At 40.4% G+C, this 27863-nt stretch overlaps 1 protein-coding gene across 1 annotated transcript; it reads left to right on the forward strand.

The window, feature by feature from the left end:
* The first annotated feature begins 23783 nt into the window (after positions 1-23783).
* On the forward strand, positions 23784-27553 carry LOC141601840 (uncharacterized). The gene is made up of 5 exons (XM_074422145.1): positions 23784-24947; positions 25296-25422; positions 25992-26346; positions 27046-27327; positions 27373-27553. Exons 1-5 carry the CDS (start codon positions 23784-23786, stop codon positions 27551-27553), a joined length of 2109 nt encoding a protein of 702 aa, XP_074278246.1.
* The last annotated feature ends 310 nt before the right edge of the window (positions 27554-27863 follow it).

Genomic DNA, 27863 nt, shown 5'->3' on the forward strand with positions numbered 1-27863 from the left:
TGTAATGTTATCCCTTCTATAGAACCCGATGGGGTTCCTTCTAATCCTTCTGTTATGCCACATATTGTTGTTGACTTGACACCTCCGCCCCAGTTTAGGAGCAAGTTAGAGGAATACCTCTTTGTTACCTCTTCTACAAGTCTTGACAGGTTGAAAGACCTAGGAGGTGGGCATGGTACGTTGAATTTGGAGACTGGAACGGTAAGAATTGATGACATGGGTGGAGGTTTGGACGAGGCTATGCCGTATAAGAAGAAAGCGCGCGAGGAAGCAAAAGGTGGAGGCAATGACGCTGCAAAGAGTTGCGGTTCTTCAGTTGATGCGATGGTGTGGAGGCCTAAAGTCAAGTTCATGGACGCCGAGGGGACTTCACTTAGTCAGAAACCTTGTTGTGGAAAATTTAGCTGCTTTGGAAGATGATGAGGAGAAGGTCGAGCTGGGGCGTATCTGAAACTAGCGCTGACCGGGAGGCAACCCGGAGTTTAAAACTTTTCAGTTGATTTTCGAGCATTTCAATTTTTGTTACGTGTTCAATAATTGGTTTTCACGACTATAGACTGCGAAACAATTCAAACTTGGTTTTTAGTAGTATTTGTGATCGCTATTTGGGTTTGCATGTGCTTCAAATAATGCCTAGGAATTCGTGCACAGGGGGCTCTCGATCGATTACTTTAATCTCTCGATCGAATATTTTTCTCCCTCGATCAAGCACTTCCGATGTCCCATTCTACTCGATCGAGAGCCACATGCTTCGATCGAGTACTGTTGTCTTGATCCGCGTCCAGTGACGTTGTTATGTGGCTATTTGCGACCTCCCTTGTTGCTAGCTTGTTTGGGGAAGTCCCTACTTCGCGTTATCTTGTAAGTTTGACGAGGCTACACTCTTCCTTTTTAGTTTGCATTTCCTTCCCCATTTGCTGTTGTTGTTAGCTATTGAGTACAATGATGGCATTATACGGTCTGGTTTGGGGAGGGTATATGCATCGATATATGTGTCTGCATATTGTTTTTATTGTATTTCTGTTATCCCGTTTAATTTTTCTATTCATTGTGTTTATTTTTATAAAAATCAAAAAACCTATAAAAATTTAAAAAATTTCGAAAATAAAAAATTTCACGTTTATTTTTTCATATAGGTTGAGTCGGAACGGTAGTTTGCGATGATGAAATTGCACTACACTTAGTCATTTTGCTTAAGCCTTGCATAAACTAACATCTTTTAGTACGTCTTTTGCATACTCTACGAGTTTATGTTAAAATTTAGCTGAATGAATAGACTTGACCTGAAATTTTGGCAACCTACTCATATATTCTAAGATTTTAGAGCCTTAAACTAGTGTCATCCATGACCAGTTCGTGTAGTATTGTGAGTAGTTACTCCTTGCATAACATGTAACATTAATTTGCACAAGTATGAAATTCAATTACTTATTGCCTGCATAAGTTCGGGTTAGTGGTTGGTATCACATGCTGAGAGGTGCTTACATTCCCTTTTCTTCCATTTTTACCCATTAACTCCTCATTTAGCCAAATTTGCCTTTTGACCCTTAACTACATACCAAACTTAGCCTACCTTGTCAAGATAGTTTAGTTTGTCTTTGCGGGTATATTGTCTATTGTGCCCAATTTGGTTTGCATTGAGAGACAGGTGTTGGTATTTTGGAGAAGGAGAATGTTAAAAAAAAAGAGAGAATTGGAAAAAAGATTATGAAAAAAAAAGTCGAAAAGAAGAGAATTGGAAAAAAGAGATGTGAAAAAAAAAAATGAAAAAGAAGAAAAAAAAACAGAAAAACCGAAAGAAAAAGAAAGAAAAAATGGAAAACGAGTTTGAATAATATCGGTTTTACTCCTATGCTCTCATTTTATCTTATGAGGAGTCATTTGTATTTGGTTTAGTGTGTCTTATGCCAAATAAAGGCATTGTGTTTAGTTTTAGAAATTGGATTAGAACTGGATGTTGTCATATTGGTTTTGTTTAGGTTGCTAACTTGTCTTTTACCTCCACATTCTCAAAATGTTTTGCCCCTTCTTACCCATTGCCTCACTTTTCCATATTTTTGTAAGCACTCGGCTGTGACAAGACCTCGTTTGGTTGGAATGTATGTGTGCGGTAGCTAGAATTGTCTATCATACTAGATTGCATGCATGTTTATGTGGGTCGTAATTAGGTGAGCGACTTTTTATTCTTCCTCTCTTACATATACTTGCTTACCCTTTGCTTCATGAGAGAAGAGTGACCCGTGAGAGTCCATTTTTAATGGTCTTGCAAGGTCGACGGTTCATCTTTATTATAAACATCTTATAATTCGTTTGCTTTTGACAGTTTTTGCTATGAGTGTTATTTTGCTTGCATTAAATTGGTTTAAGTGGACGATTTGTAGCTAGCTCTGAATTTTTTTTCCGTTCCATTAATTAGTTGCTTATAGTTTGCTTGGGGACAAGAAAAGGATTGGTTTGGGGAGATTTGATGCGTGCATTTTATATAGTTTTTTTGAGCCATATTTGCACGCATTTCTATGTGATTCCCGTAGTTTTAGACTACGAAATGCCCCGCATAGTCTATTTTTGTTCGTTTGGCTTTAATTCTAGGAATGGACCTAAAAGAAGCAGAATTGAGCCTTTTAGTGTCTCTTTAGCTGGCATTTAGAAGATGGAAGGAATTGGAGCAAGAGTGCCTCTGCTTTGGGATGTGTGAAGTCCTCTTGGAAGCTAAATCAAACGTCCTGCTGGCTGGTTCAGTGATAGATCCTTCGATCGAGAGCTTTTGCTGGCCTAGTTGCTCGATTGAGACCCTTGTGATGGTGAGAAGTCCTCGATCGAACTCCTGCTATGTTCGATCGAGAGGTGGCAATTTGGTGTTCCTCGATCGAGTGGTATGTATGTTCAATCGAGAGGTTTTGGCTGGAGAATGTTTGATCGAGTGGTTTCATAGTGCTCGGTCGACCACTTTGATCTGACGCGAGATTTTCTTGCGTGAACTTGTTTTTTTAATATCCTAAGTTATCGTATTAGGTTAATAAATATCTTTCCTATAAATAGGAGAGATTTAATTAGGTTTAGGTATCTTTTAATCATTCAGTTTTTAATCATTAATTTCAGAACTCTTTTACATTCCCTTTTCTTCCAACGTTGCTTCGTTATTTTCGGATCTCGAACTGTGTAATTTCTTTACTCTCTCTTATTCAATTTAATTTATCTTGCAATACATAATCTCTTGTTTCTTAATTGCTGTTAGTCAATAGAATTTATATTTATTTTATGTTATTTCTCTTTAATCATCTTTATACCATGTTTATCATTGCTTTATTTATCGTTATTGTTTTATTTATCGTTATGAGTAGCTAAATTCTTTATTGCTAAGATTAGGGGAGCCATGACAATAAAATAATGACGGACAGTTAGTTTAAAAGGTTCTTGTTGTGAGAATTGTTTTATAGCAATATAACAGTGATTACTTGGTTGAGTGCACGCAACTAATCTAATTAATCCGGTTAAATTCAGACCTAGATCGGAAAATTGGAATGAATAGACCTGTTATGAACAATAGACTGTCCTAATCAGAGCGGAAGCTACTTAGGAAGAATCTAGGGTGGATAGCGGACCGAAAGAACATTTCCACTACCCTTCTCATATCAGACCGATTGACCTTACCTTTAGCTGACTTGCGTAATATCATGGTGAACCGACGTCCTGGCATCTTTCTCTCTATTTGATCAATCTCTCTTACATCTTTGCTATCTTTGTTTGTTGTTTCTCTTATTGCTTTTAATTTAGTTCATTAGTTTAGTTAAAACAAACAAATCAAACCCCCCCCCCCCCCTCCCCATTTTGTGACCGTAGACAGACTAGATAACAAGTAGATAGTGACCGTCTCCCTGTGGATACGATACCCTGCTTACCTCTACTGCATAAGTTTAGGCCTGTTATGTTTATTTTTGTTAAGGTTGCGACAACCGTGTCATGAACTCATTAAGCATAAGTTTTCCCCATGATTAACTCCCCTAATCCCCCACTAATCCCTAGTTAGGAAACTACTCACTCATTATCATGGAAAACATGTTAATAATGGTGTCAATTATCTTAACAAGTATAAACATGATGAAAGAGTGAAACAATTAACAATAAACAGGTAAAGAGTGAAGGAATTATACCAATCTTAAGATGAACAAATGGAAAGGACAGAATAATAGAAGAGAACTTGATTGATTGATGAAGAGTTGTCAATTCTCCAATAATAACCCAATAATCTTCAATTACCAATAAGATCTAAGAATGCTTGAACAATAATTAAGGAAAGATTAAAGTACAATTTGTGGAATGATTAAGATTAACCTATTCTAATCTACTCCTAATCTCATCTAAGAAAACTTAATCTCTTTATTATTACAAATGGAGTATATATAGTAGTACAAGGATTAGGTTAACTAGGGTTTAAATGAAGGTTAGACCCTTTAATTAAATTTAGCGCTTTGCAAGTCCCTAAGGAGCCGTACGACTCCCCATTGCGAAGACAATCTTCCTGTCGAACAATTCGCTCGATCTGGGCTGAAATTGAGCGTCCTATGCTTCAACTCCAGCGGTTTGAGCTCGACTCGAGCGGGTTGAAGCTCAACTCGAGCGGGTTGCCATCGACTCGAGCGGGTTGAGGGTCAGGCCTTCTTCCATTACTTTTACGCCTATGATGCCTTCATATACTCTTTAATTCTTACATTCTTGGTCATCATTCTTGCCTCTTCTTCATACTAGTCAATCCAAGATCATCAACAAGCTTCCTAATATGCGCGGGCGATGGGAATCTTGCCTCATTATCTCCTTTCCTACAAAACATATAAAATGCACTAGGAAAGCAAATAAGAAGCAAATGACGAATAAAATGGCTATGAAATGCTATATTAGTATGCAAAATGAGTCTTAGTTAGGGGACTAAATGTGCGTAATTATGACTCACATCAAATATCCCCAAACCGAACCTTTACTCGTCACGAGTAAAGAGGTGACTCGAACTAGACCTTTATTTAAACTAATAATACTAATATAGCCGATGTGAGACAATTAGCGGGTCTCTCTCCGCCCCTTCAACTCACAACAAGACATCCATGAGGTAAGATGCCTTCTTACAAGGCAAAGTGTGGCTTGCCAAAATGGCGACACATCCAAGCATTAAGCACACAAAACAAATAATGGATGCATCAACAAAAGAATATCCACTTTCCTCATCTAAATGGCGGAAATCTCCTACAAGGGAAACAATTCAAGGGCACACACTCCATCATAGATAATGGTTCTCCTAGTTACTAAGTCTAAGAGGATAAAAACAAGTCACCTCCAAGTTGTGTTAAAATAGATTACCTTTGTCCATAATTGCTAAATGCTTTTGTCAAGAGCCAAGTCCCTAAGGTGTTAGAAAACACTGTAGGATCGCGGAATTCCCCCTCTTGCCTAGAGAAGAAGAAGGGTCATCCCCTCTCCACCATGCAACAAACATATGATCATCAAGGATATAAGGGATTCAAAGTATATAAGTTTCATGATAGTTGTTTCCTTTTGGGTTTATTTTTCACCCCATTTTTTAGCATTTGACATTGGAGAACATTTCTTGGAATTTTTGATATTTGGCATTTTGATACTTGACAATTTCAATTTTGCATTTATTTGATATTTTTCAAAGTAACCCCATTTGTAGCAAGTGTACTTCTATTAAAGCATTGGAGTCAATTTTTGCTCCTCATTTCATTGATGCAATTTGCAAACATTTGATTTTGATTTGGTACTTGAACTCATTTTGACATTTTTGTGCCCATTCCCTTTTTGTTGACAAAATATGATGATAGAAGTGAAAGAACGGTTGCATGGCATCAAGGGTCACCTTAGAATAAACGGTAGCCAAGGAGTTATCACACCACAAGGTACTCTTGACTAGGCCTTAGTCCATGGGTCAAAAGATACTAGTATGACACATCCTAGGGTGTCTTGAGGGTATTCTAGCAAACAAAGTCTCAAGGAGGAAAATTATCTACAAGGGCCTTATATACACTTGTCAAGCTTCCCAAATAAGCATTTTCACAAATTTTTTTCTAATATGCAAACTACATGCCATGATGCAACTATAATATATACAACTCTAATGCATATGCTTCTATCAACTAAAATGCCATATAATCTAGATGCAAACTCTTAGCAACACATTGGTTCATACCGCAGCAATCAAAAGATAGCCACATTGTCATTAACATATTAAAAGGAGGAAAGAGATTTGGAAAGATCATACCATGCGGTCTTCTATTTTCTTCATGCCTCGAATGTGGCGTAGTCGACCCAATGTGATAAGAGTGATAAACAAACAAACAAATATATACAATATATACAATTCTACACTATACAGGAAAGAACATGTTTTTAGTTTTTGAAATTTTCAAATTTTTATGGTTTTTGTTTTTATGAAAATAAAGAACATGTTTTTGAGTTTTTTCAAAAAAAATTTAAATTTTTATGTATTTTGGAATATAAATTCCCATCCCACACTTTATTTTGTTCATTGTCCTCAATGTACATGTAGGAGTAGGAATGAAAAAGGAATACATGTTTTTTGTTTTTTAAATGTTTTTTGGAAATTGAAGTACAAATGCAATAATATGATATGAATGAATGCATGCATGCTCTAACTAAATGCAATTGAATATGACATATATAACAAATGAATGCAATCTAAACTACGCTAGATGATGCATGTTCTCTATTAAGCTATGGTCACCTATGATCAAACCTCCCCAAACCGATTGAAGCACTATTTCTTGTATAGAAAGGAATAGGTTTGGTCATTAGTGACTGTGCATGAATTCTAGTCTATATGCAATTAACTACATGACTCATGTGAGATATATTACGATGAAAACTAATCTAATAATGTGAGATATATTACAATGCAACTATACATGAGAGATAGGGAAAGAAAGGGTTTTTACAATCACGGTCTCAATCAAAGCCCACTTTATCAAGGCTATCATAATCTTCATCCTCTCCTTCTTCTTCTTCTTATCCTCCCCTTTGATCATCTTCATTCATGCCTTGGTTTGGGAACACAAGGTGCGGTTGCACCTAAGAAGTCCTAGGACCGTTAGGATTAATAAACCCTTGTTGAGCCATGTGGTAATATTGAGGGTAAAGGGCCAAATAGTTGTCTTTATGCCCTGGGTGGATCCTAAAATCAATTGTCTCTTATCATACCTATCAAGGTATCAATGCCCGATAGCGGGGTGTTGGAAGGAGGAGGAGTGTAAGGTCGGTAGACATGGGGATATGGGGGTATCTCCACATAAGAGGGCCGAACACCATGAAGGAATGGTGGGATGTCAAGGTTTGGACCTTGGGATGGTGGTGGTGCATGGGAAGGAGTAGGAGTTGCCTCCTCATGTCTCCTAGGTGGTGGACCCATAACCCTCTCAATGGGGAGGAGGTAACTCGGCATAGATGCAAGGTAGCTCGACCTAGGCTCGGTGGGAGTAAGGTCCCAACAAGGAAGGGAGAATGTAGTGCTCACCTTTGTGTACCAATAAATGCTTCCCGAATCACTATACTTGAACCATTTGTGATGCCTAAAGATAGCTTTCTCATTAATCAAAGTATCCCCGGGTAGAGCTATATACCTCTCATCATTATTAAACCCCGGACACAACACATTGGCCATCCTAGTCACAAGGCCACCCACCACAATTCCCTTGGACTTAGTCTTACCCCTTGCTAGAGCTCGGAACCGGACAAGTAACTCAAGAGCGGGGTTAAAGTTGTATTTTGACAATCCTTGGACATTCAAATAAGACTCAAGAAAAGTCATGTCAAGTTGACTCACTCTTCCCGTGTCGCTCCGACCATTGATAGTCCCCGCAATAAATTGATGCCACACTCTAATAACCGGATGATGAATTTAGAAAGCATGACACCTCCTAAAACCATGTAATTCCAACCTGGTAATCGCTCTCCACAAGTGTGACTCCATGAACCCTATGGGTGTCTCAAGGTCGGTCTCGGGTATCTCAAGTCCAAAAATTTCACCAAAATTACCCAAATGCATCCGGTGGGTTTCATTACATAACCTAAATTCCAAGAATACCCCATATCTTTCTCCTTCAAAAACTTTGAGACTACACAATAATTCCAATGTGAGGCTAAGATATGTCACCTCATGGATATTAAACATCGTCTTAAGACCCATTCCTCTAAAGAAGGACTCGGTTTGACTCTCAATACCAAGTTTATCCAAGATATTATGACAAATGAAACGAGTAGGCTCAAATTCCATACCTAGTAGTTTCACAAATCGTTTCCTATGCTCATTTTTGATGAATACTACTTCCGGGAAGTCCCCAATTTGCTCTATTTCATGTACTAGCTCCTCTTCTTGCCTTTGGAACTCCGGTGGTGCATTAGAATTACTTCCCTTTCTTCTCTTTGTTCCTTTAGATGTGGTAGACTTACTCTTCCCCAAAAACTCATTGTTGTTGTCTTCAAATCCACCAAGAATCACCACCGAAGAATGCTTCAAATCTTCACAAATAAGAGCCAATCAACCTTGAAAATGCCTTCTTAGAACACTAGAAGCAATGAATTGAAGCTAGAAGGCAAAAATCAAACCCGAAACATAAGATGGAGCTCACGGATTTTTGAAGCCCCAAATTTCAAAGTGATGAAAATTGGTGATTTTGAGTATGTAGAAGGTTGAAATGTTGGTTTTTATTGTGTAGAAATGAATTAGGATGATTTTTAGAGTAATTAGCGGGTGATTTGGTTGGATTTGGTTGATGTTTGGGTGATTTTTGTGAGTTGGGGATGAACTTCGTATGAAGAAGATGAAGATTGGTAGGTAAGATGGGTAGAGAGTAGTGTCACGAACTGAAATGAAGGAGAAACACGGGTTTATAGCTTAACACGGGCGGGTTGGGTTGGGCACCCTCGTTTTCGGAATCAGTTTTGCAAATTAACGATTAACCTGCTCGAGTTGAAATGAACTCGCTCGAGTTGGGGCATGACTTGCTTGAATCATTTTCGACCCGCTCGAGTTGAGCATTTGGGACACTCGTTTTCTCTAGAACTCGCCCGGATTCACAGGAAGGAAGAACTTTTTCTTTCCCTTGGTTTCAACTCGCATGAGATGGGCTCGGTCCTTACAGATCCAAGCAATTTTTGACCTAACCCTTTTTAAATTCTTTTACATTTCCCATCTTCTCATTTTCATCAATTTCCTTCAAAAAGCTCAATTAAAATATGAGATCCCTCCATTTCATCTCTCATGCAATTTGTTAAATGAATGCAAATCTACACTAAATGCATATATACAAGTTATTGGTTATTGAGGAACTCCATCAAACCAATTATTGTTGATCAATAAATTCATGTCAAAATATCACTAACACTTAAAGCACGTAGAAGTCGGTCAAATTCTTGGGAGTGGGATATAACAAGGCATGGATAACAACACAAGATTATACAATTGAAAAATGCTCAAGTAATATGACGAACAATCATGTTAAGAACATTATGATAAAAATCATAAGAGATGTGATGGATGGAAGGAACATGAAATGAGTAATTTAACATATCACTCAACTCGTCCTCCAAATAGTTAAAGTCACCACATTCAAGGCAAGTACTCTCATTATCATCCAAGGTGACTTCAATGGTGTCTATTTGGGGTTCCCAAATGTCATCATATTCCTCATCCCAACAAGGACCATTATCAAAGGGGTTGCCGTAACAAGGCTCACCAAGTTCAACACAATTGTCTCCCTCTAACATGTCATCCTCAAAGGGTGAGTTTTCACTCAAGTTCACATCCATCTCACTCTCACTTTTCCCATTAACATCAAATTCCATGGAAGTTGGGTTCGTTGGTGCACAAGAAGAATAAGGTGACGACATCCAAGCATTGGTTTCATAATCAAGAATCTACTTCTCCTCATCGTCACTCTCTTCATCTATCACTCCATCTTCCCAAGGAGGGGCAAATTTGTGAATATAGTAGGTTGGCTCAAGGTTATAGGAAGGTGTCTCATTCTCACAAATCTCATTTTCATCATAGTTTTCCTCAATGAAATTTTGAAATGTGGTATTTATCGCTTCCAACATACCTTCCTTGGCTCCTTCAAAGATGTCATATACAATTTGCTTAAGACATTCGGTGGCCATGAACTCAACAAATTCCCAAAATTCCTTACAACTCATCTCACACATCCTACCACCACTCAAGTGAAATACTAAGTTGCGGGTTTCAAGGTTCATGCCATTACAAACAACACGACATGCTTCACAATTTGAAAGAATAAAACCATGATGCCAAGCATAAATCATATAATCTTCAAATCTTGCAATATACTTATCAAATGACTCATTTTCAAATTGCCAAATAGTGAAAGTGGACTACAAGGATAACACGGCATAGTGACGGACGAATCCGTCACTATATAGCCTTTCCCGTCACAAAAAGCGGGTTTTTGACAGATTGCCCACCACAAATTGGCGTCACTATTAATGGTCACAAAAAGCGGGTATGTGACGGCAAATCCGTCACAAATGGAGCTGGGATGGATTTGTGACGGATAATCCGTCACACACTTTTTTCCACATGACACCTGTCACCTTTACAAAATTAGAGGATGTGACGGATTAGCCGTCACAAATTTCTGAACTTGTAACGGATTAGCCGTCACAAATTATTATACTTGTGACGGATTAGCCGTCACATAATATGTCATATTAATCACTTTTGTGATGGATTATCCGTCACAAATTATTGTGCTTGTGACGGACTATCCGTCGCAAATACTTGTTCTTGTGACGGCTCCGTCACAAATTGAGGAAACTTGTGACGGTATTTCGTCACATACGAAAGCAGCATTTTTAAAAAAAAACCAGCAGGTTTGCTGCTGGCCACAATGCACGTAACATTGTTTCAGTGAAGCCTGCAATATATCATACAAGCCCGTCGACTGCAAAGCGGGAATCTATTTCAAAGTCGACCGCAAAGCGGGAACCAATCAACAATACGTTTCATACTAACACCAACACCGAATCATAGAGATAAAGGTTGTTTTTTATACATAAAATTTAATATAAGTTAGTGTTTTACATAAACTTCATCAAATCTAATTTACCAAGGTTCAAGATTTGATTTTTATTTAAGAAACTAATAATTTACCTAATCGAGATGACGTGCTGACTACCAAATGAATGACCGTTGATGCGTGCATTTTACATAGACTTTTACGGTCTCTTTTGGCACGCATTTCTATGTATTTGAGTGATATTATGTCATTTTATACCCCGAATAGTCTACTTTGTTCTGTTTTGCATTATTTGCAGGTACGAACCGGAATGACTGGAAATCAGCCTATTTGTGGTCCCCCAAGCTTACTTAAGAGAGTCGGCGTGAAATCTTACCGTCTTGAGATGCGTGAAGGAATCCAAAGGAATAGGAGAACACACAAGAAGTTAAGACCTTTCGATCGAACTCCCAAATTAGCTCGATCGAGAGGCATGAGCTTCAAGAATCCCTCGATCGAGATGTCCTGTTCTCGATCGAGTGAATGCGAAGGTGAAGGCCTCGATCGAGATGTCCTGTTCTCGATCGAGGGAGATACTGAGGGAAAGCTCTCGATCGAGCAACTGTGTAGTTCGATCGAGAGGCCACGCGCTGATGGGCTTTGGATCGGCTGTGTTGTTTTATACGCCTTGTTTCTTTACTATTGTTTTGATATAAATAGGCAAGGAATACTAGAGACCTAATTATTAGATTGAGGCCGTAATACGGAGACTGTTGCTTAAGTTTTTGGATCGGAAATACTTTTCATCGTCATTTCTCAATTCTTCCTTTGTTGAACTCGGTATTATCTTTAATATAGTTTCAGTTCAGTTTCATTTATTATGTTATCTATTGTCATTTGTTTGCCATTATTGTCTTCTATTTCGATCATGAATAGCTAATCGCTTTGCTAGGATTTAGGGTAGCCATGGCGTAGGAAGGACGAATTAATTAGAGTACCCGTAGTCTAGTTGTATGCATCTGCTGCTTTAATATCTTTTAATTGTTCGAGTCGACGCACTCAATTAACTGTCTCGATATCCCCTTCTCCTAGATCGAAAGATTGGAAAAGGAGTAGTTCTGCAGCGTTTCATTAGGATCTTTGCTAGCTAGGGCGAAAGCTAAACTAGTATTGCCTAGGGCGAACTAAGGACCGAAAGGTGACGTTTATTACCCACAGCGTGAACTTAGGGCATTTACGATTTAGTCCGGACTTTAGAAGCCATGGTGAACCGACAATCCTAGTATTTTTCTCTCTTATTCATCTCTACTTTATTTCTTTCTCGTTCCTTTTACCCTCTCCTTTGCTTGTAGTTTCTTAGAAAAACAAACAACAAACCCCCCATTTTGGTTACTTTCGACAGACTTAGTTGACTATAGGATTCCTATCTCCCTGTGGATTCGACCCGACTTCCCTAGCTATTTATAGTTTAGGCTTGTTGGCATTTATTTTTGGTGTTAAACGACACGCATCAAATTTTGGCGCCGTTGCCGGGGAGGCAATTGCCCTATCTATTTTGTTTTTGTTTCGTTTATTTCCATCCGTCTCGGGAAATTTTATTTCCTGAGACAGTTCTTATTCCTTCTCTAGTGTTGTTTGATAGGTCTTACAGGTCCTATAACGATGCTTCAGGAGGTATTTTATGAGAGATGTGGTGTCGTGGGACACGAGGCGGCTTGTTGCCTTGCAGATCTTGACGATGTTTATGCTTATCGACAGTATAAACAAAGTCATCCTGTTTCGTTCCCACCACGCAGTTATACGCCACATCTGTACTATCAACGTGGCTTCCAAGAGCCCCCCTATCCTTTTTCGCCGCAACAACCCACCCCCTCTTTCGATGATGACAACAACGAAGAGATGGACGAATTGAAGTCGCTATTGGCGGCACTTACTCTTCAAGTTGAAGAATCGACAAACGCTGCTGTCGAGAGTCTTACGTATTCAATGGCTCAAATAATAACCGAGCCAGAGAATGTTATGTATGACACGGATTCCAAGGACTCGGATTTCGTGGAAATCTTCAACGTTGCTGCCTATGATTCAGTCGAGGAGGTGGTCGATCGAGCAACTAAAACAGCTCGATCGACTGATTGGGATGAAGAGTTCCCTCGATCGAGTGACTATGTTGCTCGATTGAGGAGTTTTGTTGAAGAAGGTTCTCGATCGAGTGAATACACTGCTCGATCGAGAGATTCTAGCGAAGAAGGAGTTCGATCGAGTGATTCACTTTCTCGATCATGCACAGTAGCCACGGATAACAATGGTTATTCATCCGATTTTGTCCCAATTGACGATGAGAAGGTGAACGAAGGTCGTATCGCTTCAGTAGAAGGTACTATCGTTCCTTTTGTTGACTTTAATACGAGTTTTAATCCTTCTGTTAATTCATATACTGTTTTTGAATTGACGCCTCCGCCCCAACTCGGGAGCAATTTGGAGAAACATCGTTATATTTCTTCTTATGCAGGTTTAACGAGCTGGAACCCAGGAAAGGGATCGCAAGATTCCGCCCCGCCTAGAAAGAAAGCAAAAGGGGACAAGGGAGTCGTGATACGTGCCTTGATGGGCCGCTACTCCGATACTGCTGTGCTGTGGAGGACGGTATTGAAGCTATTGATGGCCGAAATAACTGCTTTCAGTCAAAAGCCTTAAGGAGAGGCGAATTATTTCCTTAGTTGTTAAGCCGGGTTTGCAACCCCGTGCAATTTGGAATAAATTTACACTTAAAACTTTTTATGCTTTTTAAACATTCTTTAGACAATTAGTTTAAGTAGACTAATGCTCTTCGCGTGAAATAACTATTTTGGTATTTGGAATGCATTTCCTGTTTAGTTTTGCAGATAGCTGAGACAAGGTTTGATCGAGTAGTTTTGCTACTCGGTCGAGGGGAAATTGGAGAGTAAGGCCTCGATCGAGGGTCCGTCTGGTCGATCGAGGAAGCCAAGCTTAGTAAAGGCTCGATCGAGTAACTTTGTTACTCGATCGAGAGGATTATGGAGGCAATCGAGATACTACTCCTTCTCGATCGGGGAGATTTCGAAATAGGGGAGTTACTTCAACTTTTCTTATTTCTTTTCGATTTATTTCCTCCTTTTGATACTTCCCATTTCCGTGCACCCCCTCCCCCTTAATTTTCTATTTGCTTATCTCAGCCTAGAAAATACCAAATAGGACTACGGACCCTGCTGTTGCCGTAGCCGCCTCTTCTGCTGTTGACTCGCGCGCTTACTGAGTAGTACGCTAGCTACTCGCTCCCCTAGTTTGATGCTGGTTTGGGTAAGCCGTTTTGTAAGTACCGTCTTCCCTATTTTTCATCTTATTTATCGCATTTTAAGAACATATATTAGGTTCCGTGCCCCATCTCCCATTTAGCTGCTGTAGTTAGTTGTGAAGACGATGAGGACATTGTCTGTTTTGGTTTGGGGAGGGTATATGCATCCTTTTGAGTCTGCATTTGCATTTGTTTTGCATTCACATTTCTTGCATTTTTGTATGCATTGTATTTAATTTCAAAAAATAACAAAAACCATAAAAACTTAAAAATTTCGAAAAAACAAAAAATATCACGTTTAATTTTGCATTTAGGTTGTGTCGGAATGGAATAATTTTATGTTGGAATCATTTTAACTTAAGCCTTGCAAATTTCTCACGTCTTTTAGTAATTTTCAAAGCATTTTCTCGAATTTCGTTTCTAAATATGTTGAACAATTAGACTTGACTTGAAATTCTGGCAAGCTACTTATAATTTCTGAGATATAGAGCCTATAACTGGTGACATTCATGACCGGTTAATTTAGGAATGAGAGTAGTACTCCCATCATTTCATGTTTTGCATGTGTATGAGTTTTGATTGCTTTTTGCCTATACGCATCGGTTTGTGGTCGGTATTGCATGTTTTGAGAACTATTGCATCTCCCCCTTTCTCATTTTGCCCCATTTAACTCCACATTAAGCCATATCTGCCAGTTGCCCTTAACTACATCCCATACTTAGCCTACCATTATGCCGAGCTAGGTAGTAGTAGAGGAATTTGTTAATTTGTACCGTTTGTGGCTCGTTTTCACTGTTTGGAGTGAGTATTTATGAGAAATGTTGGAAAATGCTGATGAGAGTGGTCGATCGAGAGATATTGTGCTTGATCGAGCCATTTATGGTTACATTTATGGTCGATCGAATGGTTATGTGATCGATCGACTAAACTTGAGTTAGTGACCGCTCGACCGAGAGTTCATTCAACTCGATCGAGAGGTTCCTTGTGTCAGCCATAAAGGAAGAAAAAAAAAGGGAGAAAAGAAAACAATGAAAAAGAATGAATGAAAAAGAAAAAAAAGGAGTTAATAAAAATTACTTCTTATTTAATAATTTGGCTGGGACGATATACACCTCATATGCTTATTGTTATGATTTGGAGGTGTCCATTTTGGATTATGTGTTGAGTTTTGCCTAAATATTAGAGGCAATGATTTATTTTTCAAGTTGGAGGAACGGGATACGGTTTCTAATGGTTTGTTAGGTACTAGCTTGGCTATTTGCCCCTCATTTCCATACTTGTTTTGCCCCTTCTTTCCCACTTAGCCTCACGTATCCATATCTTGCAATAGTTCGGCATGTAGTAGTCCTTGATGGTGGTTATGCGTATGTACGGTAGCTAGAATCATTATTCATGCTAGTTAAGCATACATGAACATGTTGGTCGTAGTCTAGGTGAGCGACTATATTTTCTTTCCCTCTTACATATAATGCTTACCTTGTGCCTATTTGAGAGAGTGACACGGGAGAGTCCATTTTTGAAAGTCTTGCAAGGTCGAACGTTCAACTATTTATGAAATATGTATAAATTCGTTTGCTTTGTTATTGCGCTTTTAGTAGTTGACTCTTTTGTATTAAATTGGTTTGAGTAGACGATTTCTAACTTGTCCTAGTTTTGTTCCTTTTCATTAGCTCATGTAGTTAGTTGCATTTAGTTTGCTTGAGGACAAGCAAAGGTTTGGTTTGGGGAATTTTGATGCGTGTATTTTATATAGACTTTTTAGTCCATTTATTCACACATTTCTATATTGTTTAAGTGGTTTTATACCGCTATTTGCCCCGAATTGGCTACTTTGTGTTTTTATTACTGTTTTGTAGGTACAAGACAAGAAGTAGCGGAAATCAAGCCTAAAACATGTCCTTAAGCATGCATTTAGGAGATGAGTGGATTTGGAGCTCGGAAACTACAATTACGAGATGCGCAAAGGAGTAGTGAAGCTTAAAAGGCAAAGGAAGAACTTCAAATTATTAGTTCTTGCTTTGAAGAGCCATATCTCAAGTTATATAACTGATATTCAGGTGATTCTAAATGGACGTGAAAGCGGATCCTCTTAGCTTTCCAACGCCGCGAAAATCACTTGATTCCGATAAATAACGAAGAAATGGCGGCCGTTTGAAGTTCACTGCGCGAAGCAGGAGTTACGCGCTGAGAAGTTCTCGATCGAGAACTATGTTTGCTCGATCGAGAGCTTTGCTATACCATTTCTCTCGATCGAGAGCTACATTTCTAGATCGAGAGGGTTGCTGAAAAGAGTGCTCGATCGAGAGCTTATCCATGCTATCCTAGTCATTGACACGTGAAGAAGATTAGCTTTACGCATGTTCATTGTACTTAGACTTTTTAATAGGATATTAGGATATTAATAATATCCTCTCCTTATTATAAATAGAAGAGGAAGTCGACATTTACAGGACACAATTCACGAGACTGGAGCTCCTCTCCAATTTCGACTTCCCTCTATTTTCGCGGATCTCAATATATTCTTAGTTCATTTTCGGTATTTCTTCCTCCCTTCTCTTTATGCTTAATTCTTTTATGCATTGCTAAATTCCTTGCTAGGACGATAGGGGATCCGTAATTATGTTAGATTAGCAATCGAATTATTATGATAATGCTTATTCGATTTATGTTGTTATCGCTACATATAATTGTTATAGTTTAATTGAGTCGACGCAATTAGATTATAGATCTTAGTTAACCTTGACCTGGACCGAAAGGTTGGAAAAGGGAAGACTCGTAGCGATACGTTAGGATACGGTAGTGAGGGCGAAAGCCAAGCTATTTGTATTTTAGGGCGAATTAAGGACCGAAAGGTGACGTTCGTAACCCCTTAGATCTATTTGCTAGACCTTAGACGTAGATTGCTAAACTAATTAAATTAAGGTGAATCGATTGTCCTAGCTATCCCTCTTCCCTTGCTTTCTCTTATTTCTCAATCACGTAGTTTAGCAAAATAATATTTAAAAACCCCCGTTCTTGTGACTTAATAAACGAACCATTAGAACAGATATCTTGCCTCCCTGCGGATCGACCCTTATTACTACTTTCTTGTAATTCGGATTATAAATTTTATCTTTGATACTAAAACGACGGTATCAAATTTTGATACCGTCGTTTAGTACAAAAATTTAATTTATAATTCCAAACTAAAACTATAGCTAGTGATAGTAAGGGTCGAACCACAGAGAGACAAGGTTGATTTTGTTTGCTATTTTTCAGTCTATAAAAGTAACAATTAATTGGGGGGTTTTGAGTTTGGTTGATTAATTGGCTAATTGCTAAAATGAATATTCTCAACAAGATGAAAAGGGGATCGGGAACTTAGGTTTACCATGGCAAAAGTCAGTCGATGGGTAGCGAGAGGTCTTATAATACGGTCTCAGGGAATATAAGCTAACCTTTCGATCGATGCCCAATTAACCTTACGGTCTATTTATTCCCTAGAATTTCTCAAAGCCTTCGCTCAAAGAAAATTCCTAATCTAATGATAATACAATTTACTAATCTTTCAATCTAGCAAAAAGGTTTATCAAAAGACAACAAGACCAATACAGAAGAATTCATACTACAAAACAATCCTTATTTCTACCATGGCTCACCTCGTTCCCAATCAAAGAAATTACCTACGCATAATTAAATCTATACTAACTTCAAAATTTATAGTAAAGAACAAATTTGACATAATTGAATCGAACTAAAACAAAAGGGAAGAACTCAATTGCTGAAATTAAATTAATGCAAACAAGAATCGAAATAACAAGGAATTAAGGAAGAAAAGGAATTGCATAAAAAAAGCTTACTAATTGAATTCAAGAACAAAGTATTCAAAATCGAAGGTTTCCGTCTCCAAGCTAGATCTAAAAACTGAGTTTTCCAATAATGAAAAGCATAACCTAGAAGTTGCTGCGTTCTACTGATAAAAAGATACTGAAAGTTAATTACAAGTTGGGCTTTTAAAAGTCTAACACGAAGAAAAACGTAACAGCTCGAAAACTGGTCGATCGACCGGTCAGCATGGTCGATCGACTGGTTTTTGCGGAACAGTAGCGTCTGATGAGCTTCAGTGGTCGATCGACCTCACAGCCTAGTCGATCGACCGATGGTGCTGTGCAGAAACACTTCTTCTCTTCAAAAACAGCTCCTCACTCCAATGCACGCATCCCGAGGTGAGTGAGTACGACTCTCCTTTTTCTGAGCTTCCTTGAAGTTGCCTCCGGAGGACGAACCAGGCTTGATTTAGCTTACTTCCACTCATTCTTACAATAAATCATAGAAAATGCAAAGTAAACCGTTTCGGGAGAAATAGTAGCCTTAAGCTAACAATTATGCATAGAAATAGGTGCCAAAACCACAGATAAAGTGTATAGAATATGCACGTATCAAATCTCCCCAAACCAAACCTTGCTTGTCCCCAAGCAAGCATTATGACCAGTATAAAAACTAAATGGAGAGGAGTATATCTCAGAGCTAACTACAAGCCAATGCCAAACCGTTTAATGCACATAGCCAACTACTGCAAAGCTTAAATCAAGTGAACAAATTTATGCATATCATAGAATTAAATCGGGCGTTCGACCTTGCAAGACTCAAACATTCGGACTCTCCCGGGTCACTCTTCTCTCAGGAAAGCAAATGGTAAGATTATATGTAAAAGAGAGGGAAGAAAAATACAGTCTCTCACCTAGACTGCGACCGACAAAACATGCATGCTTGACTAGCATGAATAATGATTCTAGCTACCGTACATACGCACAACCACCGTCAAGGACTATCACATGCCGAACTATTGCAAGATTTGGTTATGTGAGGCTAAGTGGGAAAGGAGGGGCAAAACAATTATGGAAAAGTGAAGGTAAGAGCCAAGCTAGTACCTAACAAACCATTAGAAATCGTATCCCGTTCCTTCAATTCAAAATATAAACCATGCCTGTAGTAACTAGGCAGCACAAAATCCCAAACAAACGCCTCCAATTCATGAGGTAAGCACATGAGGCGTGTTCTTATTTCAACCAAGACCTTATTATTTTCAAAACTCTTTTTTTTTTCTTTTTCTATCTGTTTCTTTTTCTTTTCTTTCATTTTCATTTTTTTTTCAACCTCTGAACTGGTGGTCGATCGACCAGTGATGGCAGTCGATCGACCACCCTTACACGACCAGAGCTCTCTGCCCAGGTAAGCCTTTTTTTTTTCATTTCTTTCAAAAAGACACAGCCCCTTAACTTCTCATCAATACTCACTCCGTCAGTACAAACGAACCAAAACTGCTTCTAATCCGACAAAAATTCCTCTACTACTTCCTAGCTTGGCACAATGGTAGGCTAAGTATGGGATGTAGTTGAGGGCAACTAGCAGTTATGGCTTATAGTGGAGTTAATGGGGTAAAACGAGAAAGGGGGAGGATGCAATAGTTCTCAAAACATGCAATACCGACCACAAACCAATGCGTATAGGCAATAAGCAATCAAAATTCATACACGTGCAAAACATGAAATGAAGGGAGTACTACTCTCAATCCTAAATTAACCGGTCATGAATGTCACCAGTTATAGGCTCTATATCTCAGAAAGTATAAGTAGTTTGCCAAAAGTAATGAGTCAAGTCTAATTACCCGAAATGAATTCCATAACAAAATTTGAGAAATCACTTATAATTCTCGCTAAACAGTTGTGAAAAGAGCATGGAATGGCATTTTGACTAATAGTGCAAAATCATCATTAATAACTCCAATCCGACTCAACTATATGCAAAAGTAAACGTGATATTTTTGATTTTCCTTTTTTTTTTTTAAATGAATGAAAATAAAATAAAAACACAAATGCAAACAGAAATGCACTAAACATGTGACTGAAATGCAATAAAAGGAAACAAATGCAGATGCAAAACAAAAGGCATATGCAAATACCCTCCCCAAACCAAAACGCACAATGCCCTCATTGTGCTCAGCAGCAAATCACCAGCAGAAAAATGGGAGAATAAAAGCATAATAAAATAAAAGGAGGCTAATAGAGAAAGGAAGAAACTCACAAAATACGACCTCCCCAAACCAGCCAAAAATGGGGAGGTCACCAGCATCTAATCTCCACCATCGTAGTCAGAGTCACTGTCCTCTCCGGGCCCCGAGTCGTTCCCCTCGTCCGCCTCAGCAGCAGCGGCAGTGGCTCTCCTGGAAGTGGAGGCACCGGCAGTAGTAGTGGGAGGGGGTCTCCTGGCAGGCTGAGGGTAGCCGCCCACAGGAGAGACAAAGTAGGAAGGGTGAGTCCAGTCACCCTGTGGGAGCATCCCTCCCCGGGCTAACTCCTCGTAAACCGGGTAGGGGGCTAGAGCCGTGTCTATCATGTGCTCGTTGAAACTCCTGCATAAATCACCCAAGACACGTGACATTGCCCTCTGGTCCATGACCGGAGGGACAACCAAAGGAGTGGGTGGTCGAAAAGTGGCCGGGTAGCTAGTGGGAGCAGTAGTGGAGGAAGAGGGTGCTTGACCAGTGGAGGCACGAGCTCTCCTCGAAGTGTTAGCAGTAGCAGTGGCCGCCCGCAGAGGAAGCCTGTAACTAGGCAAGGGCGGCCGAGCTGCCCCCTCAACAGTGGTAAGGGGCAGGACAGGAGGGTAGCCAGTGACAGGGATGCGGTCACAGATGAAAGAATCTATCTTCCACCGCATCTGTCTATCAACCTAATAGACAGCCCTCGCGTAAGGAAGGTCCATGAAACGTTGGTCAGGGTCGATGGGGTCCTCCTGTCGGGGGAAAAGTAAAACAAGGCGGTTGGCGATACGTGTCACCAACCCGCCACAAGCAATGGTGGTCAAAGTGCACTCACTGACAGTCTGAAAGTGAGCGGCAGTCAAGTAGGCAATGTTATATATACGGGCTGTCCGACTGTCAACGTTCAGATAGCCCGCCAAGATCGAAAGCTCAATATTATTCACATTATTAGACTCTTTACGGCCAAAAATGGTATTACCCATTAGCCGTAGAAAATAACGAAGAGGGGGCAAATGGACGGAAGTGCCCGTCCTTTTTTACCCGTAAAAGTCACTGATACAAGACCACATGACTCGATGAGTATCAGAGGTGTCAGAGGTTCTGCCCTCGAAATAAAGACCCAGGAAACCCGCAAAATCATCCAACGTCAGAGAGTAGTTGACATTGAAAAGTCGAAAGGAAATGCAAGGGTTGGTCTTATTAGCCAAGAAAGCTTTCGAGTCAAAAGCATAAGACGAAAAGAATTCAAGGGTCAAAACATAATATGTGAACTCAGCCATGTCCACTAAGCCTGTCATACCCGTCCCATTTAGCAGGGACACAACCGACTCATAACAGCCTAATTTCTCCAAAGTATCTTTATGGAGAAATCGGGTAGCTGTAACCTTCATCTTCGAAATAAACAGAGAAAACTTAGCACATGTACGAGGGACAATAAAGCCAAGGCGCTGCCAAGCGGCCACGAGGACCGCCACTGCTGATAGAAGCTACCACGGATAGTCTACCTGACTATCCGCAGGTTATCTGTGCTAATTTCCGATAAATAACGAAGAAATGGCGGCCGTTTGAAGTTCACTGCGCGAAGCAGGAGTTACGCGCTGAGAAGTTCTCGATCGAGAACTATGTTTGCTCGATCGAGAGCTTTGCTATACCATTTCTCTCGATCGAGAGCTACATTTCTAGATCGAGAGGGTTGCTGAAAAGAGTGCTCGATCGAGAGCTTATCCATGCTATCCTAGTCATTGACACGTGAAGAAGATTAGCTTTACGCAAGTTCATTGTACTTAGACTTTTTAATAGGATATTAGGATATTAATAATATCCTCTCCTTATTATAAATAGGAGAGGAAGTCGACATTTACAGGACACAATTCACGAGACTGGAGCTCCTCTCCAATTTCGACTTCCCTCTATTTTCGCGGATCTCAATATATTCTTAGTTCATTTTCGGTATTTCTTCCTCCCTTCTCTTTATGCTTAATTCTTTTATGCATTGCTAAATTCCTTGCTAGGACGATAGGGGATCCGTAATTATGTTAGATTAGCAATCGAATTATTATGATAATGCTTATTCGATTTATGTTGTTATCGCTACATATAATTGTTATAGTTTAATTGAGTCGACGCAATTAGATTATAGATCTTAGTTAACCTTGACCTGGACCGAAAGGTTGGAAAAGGGAAGACTCGTAGCGATACGTTAGGATACGGTAGTGAGGGCGAAAGCCAAGCTATTTGTATTTTAGGGCGAATTAAGGACCGAAAGGTGACGTTCGTAACCCCTTAGATCTATTTGCTAGACCTTAGACGTAGATTGCTAAACTAATTAAATTAAGGTGAATCGATTGTCCTAGCTATCCCTCTTCCCTTGCTTTTCTCTTATTTCTCAATCACGTAGTTTAGCAAAATAATATTTAAAAACCCCCGTTCTTGTGACTTAATAAACGAACCATTAGAACAGATATCTTGCCTCCCTGCGGATCGACCCTTATTACTACTTTCTAGTAATTCGGATTATAAATTTTATCTTTGATACTAAAACGACGGTATCAAATTTTGGCGCCGTTGCCGGGGAGACGGTGCAATTTTATAGTTTCTTTGTTTGTCTTTTGTCTCCGGGAATTTATTCCTTGAGACAGTTCTCATTCTTGGCCCGAGTGTTTTTGTGCTTACAGGTTATAGTTCAACTATGGAGGTCATTTGTGGAAGATGTGGCGAATGGGTACAGAATCCCTTTTCATGTATGGCTACGTCCGAAAGCGTTCTAGCCTATCGGAAGATTAGGCAAGGAGGCCCTTCCCTCGAGCTTTATGCTGATAATGTTCAGGTCGAGTAAAACCTTAAGGCCGCCATTCACACGCAACATCTTGAGCAGGAATCTGGTGCGGATGTCTTCCGTAAACTACTCGAAAAGTGTGAGTCAATGTGCTTAGAGGAAGACCCGGTCAATGCAATAAGTTTGAGGAGTGGTCGCACTTATGACGGACCAGAACATACTCCAGAAGCTTCAAACGCCGAGGCAGGGATCACTGCAAAGCAAAATGACGAAGAATTGCTAAAGGGTGGTCGATCGAGTGAACTTACCTCTCGATCGACCAATGCTGAGGAAGCAACCACTCGATCGAGAGACTTTACCTCTCGATCGAGTAATCTGCACGATGAAACCTCTTAATCGAGAGAGGTTAGCAAGAAAAGCTCTCGATCGAGCACTTCTGAGCCTCGATCGAGAGAAGCTGAGCCTGCGGACACGCATTCCAATGATGACCGTAATGGGGTGCCCTCCTGTGCTGCGAGGGTGTCGAGAACTGATAAAGGAAAAGAGAAAGAAGAGGACCCACTTCCTATGGTTAAGGTCCCTTACCCAAGTCGATTACGCGACACAAGGACGGAGAGACAATTCAGCAAATTCGCGGATATGGTAAGAAACATTCAGGTAACTATTCCTTTTGCTGAGTTAATTACCCAAATACCTCCTTACGCAAAATTTATGAAAGATATTATTACGCGTAAGAGGGAATTTGGAGAAACAGCTACTGTCGCTTTCATGGAAGAGTCTAGTAGTCTAATTTCAGGAAAGTCTCCCCCTAAACTGAAGGACCCGGGTAGTTTCTCTATTTCTTGTGTTATAGGAGATATGGTGATAAATAGGGCGCTGTGTGACCTTGGAGCTAGTGTCAGTGTCATGCCCTATTCTATCTTTTCTAAGCTTAAATTGGGTCACCTAAAAATGACCAATATCACCCTACAGATGGCCGACAGATCAGTTAGACGGCCCTTAGGTATCTTAGAGGATGTGCCCGTTAAGGTGGGCAAATTCTTTATTCCAGTGGACTTTATTGTATTAGATATTGCTGAGGATACCCGTACCCAGATTATTCTGGGTAGACCGTTTTTGTGTACAGCTGGAGCCATTATTGATGTCAAACTCGGGCGTTTGACTCTAGAGGTAGGGGATGATTTGATTACGTTTAGTCTGCCCGAGACCTTATATAGACCAATGATAGAGGATACTTGTTATTCTGTTGATATTGTTGATGAGTCTGCTTACGAGTTTTGGTCGGATTCCTTAGTTAAGGATCCGCAGGATTCTTTGATGTTTCTAGATGAGTATGCAGATTTTTCAGATGACGAGGATGATGTCGAGGAGCTGCTTGGAATTACTACGGATCAGATAGAGCTGTCGACGTTCACCGGAACAGTAGAGAACTTGGCACACACTTTGTGCTCAGTCGAGGTAAAGGTCCCCGAGCGTAAAGCTCTTCCCTCTCACCTTAAGTATGCCTTTCTTGATGATACTGAGCAGTTCCCAGTGATTGTGAGTGCTAAGTTCAACGACGAACAGTTAGCTGCTTTATTGACTGTTCTTAAGAGAAATAGGAAGGCGATGGGATATTCATTGGATGACCATAAGGGCATCAGCCCTGATGTCTGCATGCATAGGATTGAGTTAGAGGATGATCACAAACCTTGCAGACAGGGTCAGCGAAAGCTGAATCCGAAGATGGAGGAAGTTGTGACGGCTGAGGTTATGAAACTACTCGATGCAGGTATTGTTTATTCAGTTGGGAATTCTAAATGGGTAAGTCCCGTTCAGGTGGTACCTAAGAAAGGAGGTACCACAGTTGTCCGAAATGAAAACAATGAACTAATACCTACTAGACTAGTGACCGGGTGGCGGATGTGTATAGATTATCGGCAATTAAATGCCGCCACCAAGAAAGATCATTTCCCCCTTCCTTTCATTGATCAGATGATAGAGAGATTGGCTTCTCATGAGTTTTTCTGTTATCTGGATGGGTACTTAGGGTTCTTCCAGATCCCTATTCACCCAGATGATCAGGAAAAGACTACTTTTACTTGTCCAAAGGGTGTTTTTGCTTATCGCAGGATGCCTTTTGGTTTGTGCAATGCCCCTGCTACATTTCAGAGGTGTATGATGGGGATCTTTTCTGAGTATATCGAGTCTATCATGGAAGTCTTTATGGACGACTTCACTGTCTATGGGAATGATTTTGATAATTGTTTAGCTAACCTTGATGAAGTTTTGCAGCGATGTATTGAGGTTAATCTGGTGCTAAACTGGGAGAAGTGCCATTTTATGGTAAATGAGGGCGTAGTCCTTGGGCACTTAGTCTCCAACAGGGGTATTGAGGTAGACAAAGCAAAGGTGCAAGTAATCGAGCAATTACCCCCTCCAGTTAATGTTAAGGGGGTGAGGAGTTTCCTTGGTCACGCTGGCTTTTATCGCCGGTTTATCAAGGACTTCTCAAAGATTGCTCGACCACTTACACAGTTGCTTTTAAAGGATGCTCCTTTTAATTTTATTGATGAATGTCTTTCTGCTTTTAACACTTTGAAGCAGGCTTTGGTCTCTGCACCCATCATCCAGCCTCCGGACTGGAAACTGCCCTTTGAGATTATGTGCGATGCCAGCGATTATGCACTAGGAGCGGTGCTAGGCCAGCGGAAAGACAAGGCGCTGAGTGCGATTTATTATGCGAGCCAAACTCTGGATGAGGCTCAAGTGAAATATGCTACCACGGAGAAGAGCTTTTAGCGATTGTGTATGCATTAGATAAGTTTAGATCATATTTGTTGGGTTCTAAAGTTATTATTTTTACAGATCATGCAGCGCTGAAACACCTTCCGAACAAGAAGGAGGCTAAGCCCAGATTGCTGAGATGGATACTCCTTTTACAGGAGTTTGACTTGGAGATTAAGGATAAGAAGGGAGCAGAAAATGTCGTAGTTGACCATCTGTCACGTCTGACGCAACAGGAGGGGGAGGATTCTCTTCCCATTAATGATTCTTTCGCTGACGACTCCTTATTTTCTTTTGATGTTTTTTCTGTTACCTCTGTGAATTCTAAGGATGGTGCTGAACCTTGGTTTGCAGATTATGCTAACTTTGCTGTCAGTCAGGCATTGCCACCGGATTTATCTCATCAGCAGCGCAAGAGATTCTTACATGATGCACGGCAATATTTCTGGGATGACCCTTATTTATTTAAGGAGTGTGCAGACGGTCTCTACAGACAGTGTATTCCGCAGTGGGAGACCAAAGCTATCCTAGAAGGCTGTCATTCGGCACCTTCTGGAGGACACCACGGTCCATCGCGTACCGTAGCTAAGGTATTGCAGTCAGGTTTTTATTGGCCAACTCTTTTCGCTGACACTAAAGTTTATGTTGCTAGGTGTGATGCTTGTCAGAGAACGGGAAACATTTCCAAGAGACATGAGATGCCCCAGAACGGCATCTTAGAGGTTGAGATTTTCAATGTATGGGGCATTGATGATCAAGGGCCATTCCCGTCTAGCCAGGGTAACAGGTATATTCTGGTAGCTGTAGACTACGTGTCCAAGTGGGTGGAGGCAATTGCCACTCCCAATTGTGATGCCCGGACCGTGATTAAGCTGTTTCGTAAGGTTATTTTTCCCCGTTTTGGTGTCCCTAGGGTCGTCATTAGCGATAGGGGTATGCATTTTAGAGAACAACAGTTGACTGCTTTGCTGTCTAAATATGGTGTCAAACACCGTAGAGGTTTGGGGTATCACCCTCAGACTAGCGGACAGGTCGAAGTCTCTAATAGGGAAATAAAAGAGTTATTAAGTAAAGTAGTGTCTAAATCACGGAAAGACTGAAGTGCTAAACTAGAGGACACGTTGTGGGCTTATAGGACGGCTTTTAAGACACCAATCGGTGCTTCACCGTATCGTTTAGTGTATGGAGAGTCTTGTCATCTTCCTGTTCAGCTCGAACATAAAGCTTGGTGGGCTATCCGCCAGCTTAATTATGATGCTGACTTGTGTGGTGAGAAGCATTTATTGCAGCTAGATGCGCTGGAGGAGTTTCGGCTGAACGCTTATGATAGCTCCCGAATCTATAAGGAGAAGACTAAGCGTTGGCACGATAAGAGGATTGCACCCCGTGAGTTCCATGTGGGGCAAAAGGTGTTACTGTTTAATGCCCGGTTGAGACTATTTCCTGGTAAGCTGAAGTCCAGGTGGAGTGGTCCGTACACGGTGACTGGCGTCACTAAATTTGGATCAGTTGAGTTAGAGGACTCCGAGGGGAATCGCTTCAAAGTTAATGGTCATCTAGTGAAGCATTATTATGGGGCCGATGCTGTGATTGGACGCGTCGAAGTTCTCTTTTTCGACGCGATGGCGGAGAGTGATGTTTGACGCTTATAGGTCGTGCGGGACCTCATAAACCTGCGCTTTTCGGGAGGCAACCCGATTGTATTTTGTTGTGCTTGTTTTTGAAACTTTTGACATTCTTTATTTCTGTTTGGTGTGCGTTAGAACAATTTTAATAGAGTTTATGCGTAATTTGTACAGCACAGGTACCGTACTGTTGCTTACTGATGCAACAGCCCTCGATCGAGTAGATTTCTTGCTCGATCGAGTGGTCCTTCCCCCTCAAAGCCCTCGATCGAGATGTCCTGTTCTCGATCGAGTTTGTGCGCTGCTAAAAGACTCGATCGAGTGTTAA

This window comes from Silene latifolia, chromosome 9, assembly GCF_048544455.1.
Source record: "Silene latifolia isolate original U9 population chromosome 9, ASM4854445v1, whole genome shotgun sequence".
In the NCBI taxonomy this organism is placed as follows: Eukaryota; Viridiplantae; Streptophyta; class Magnoliopsida; order Caryophyllales; family Caryophyllaceae; genus Silene; species Silene latifolia.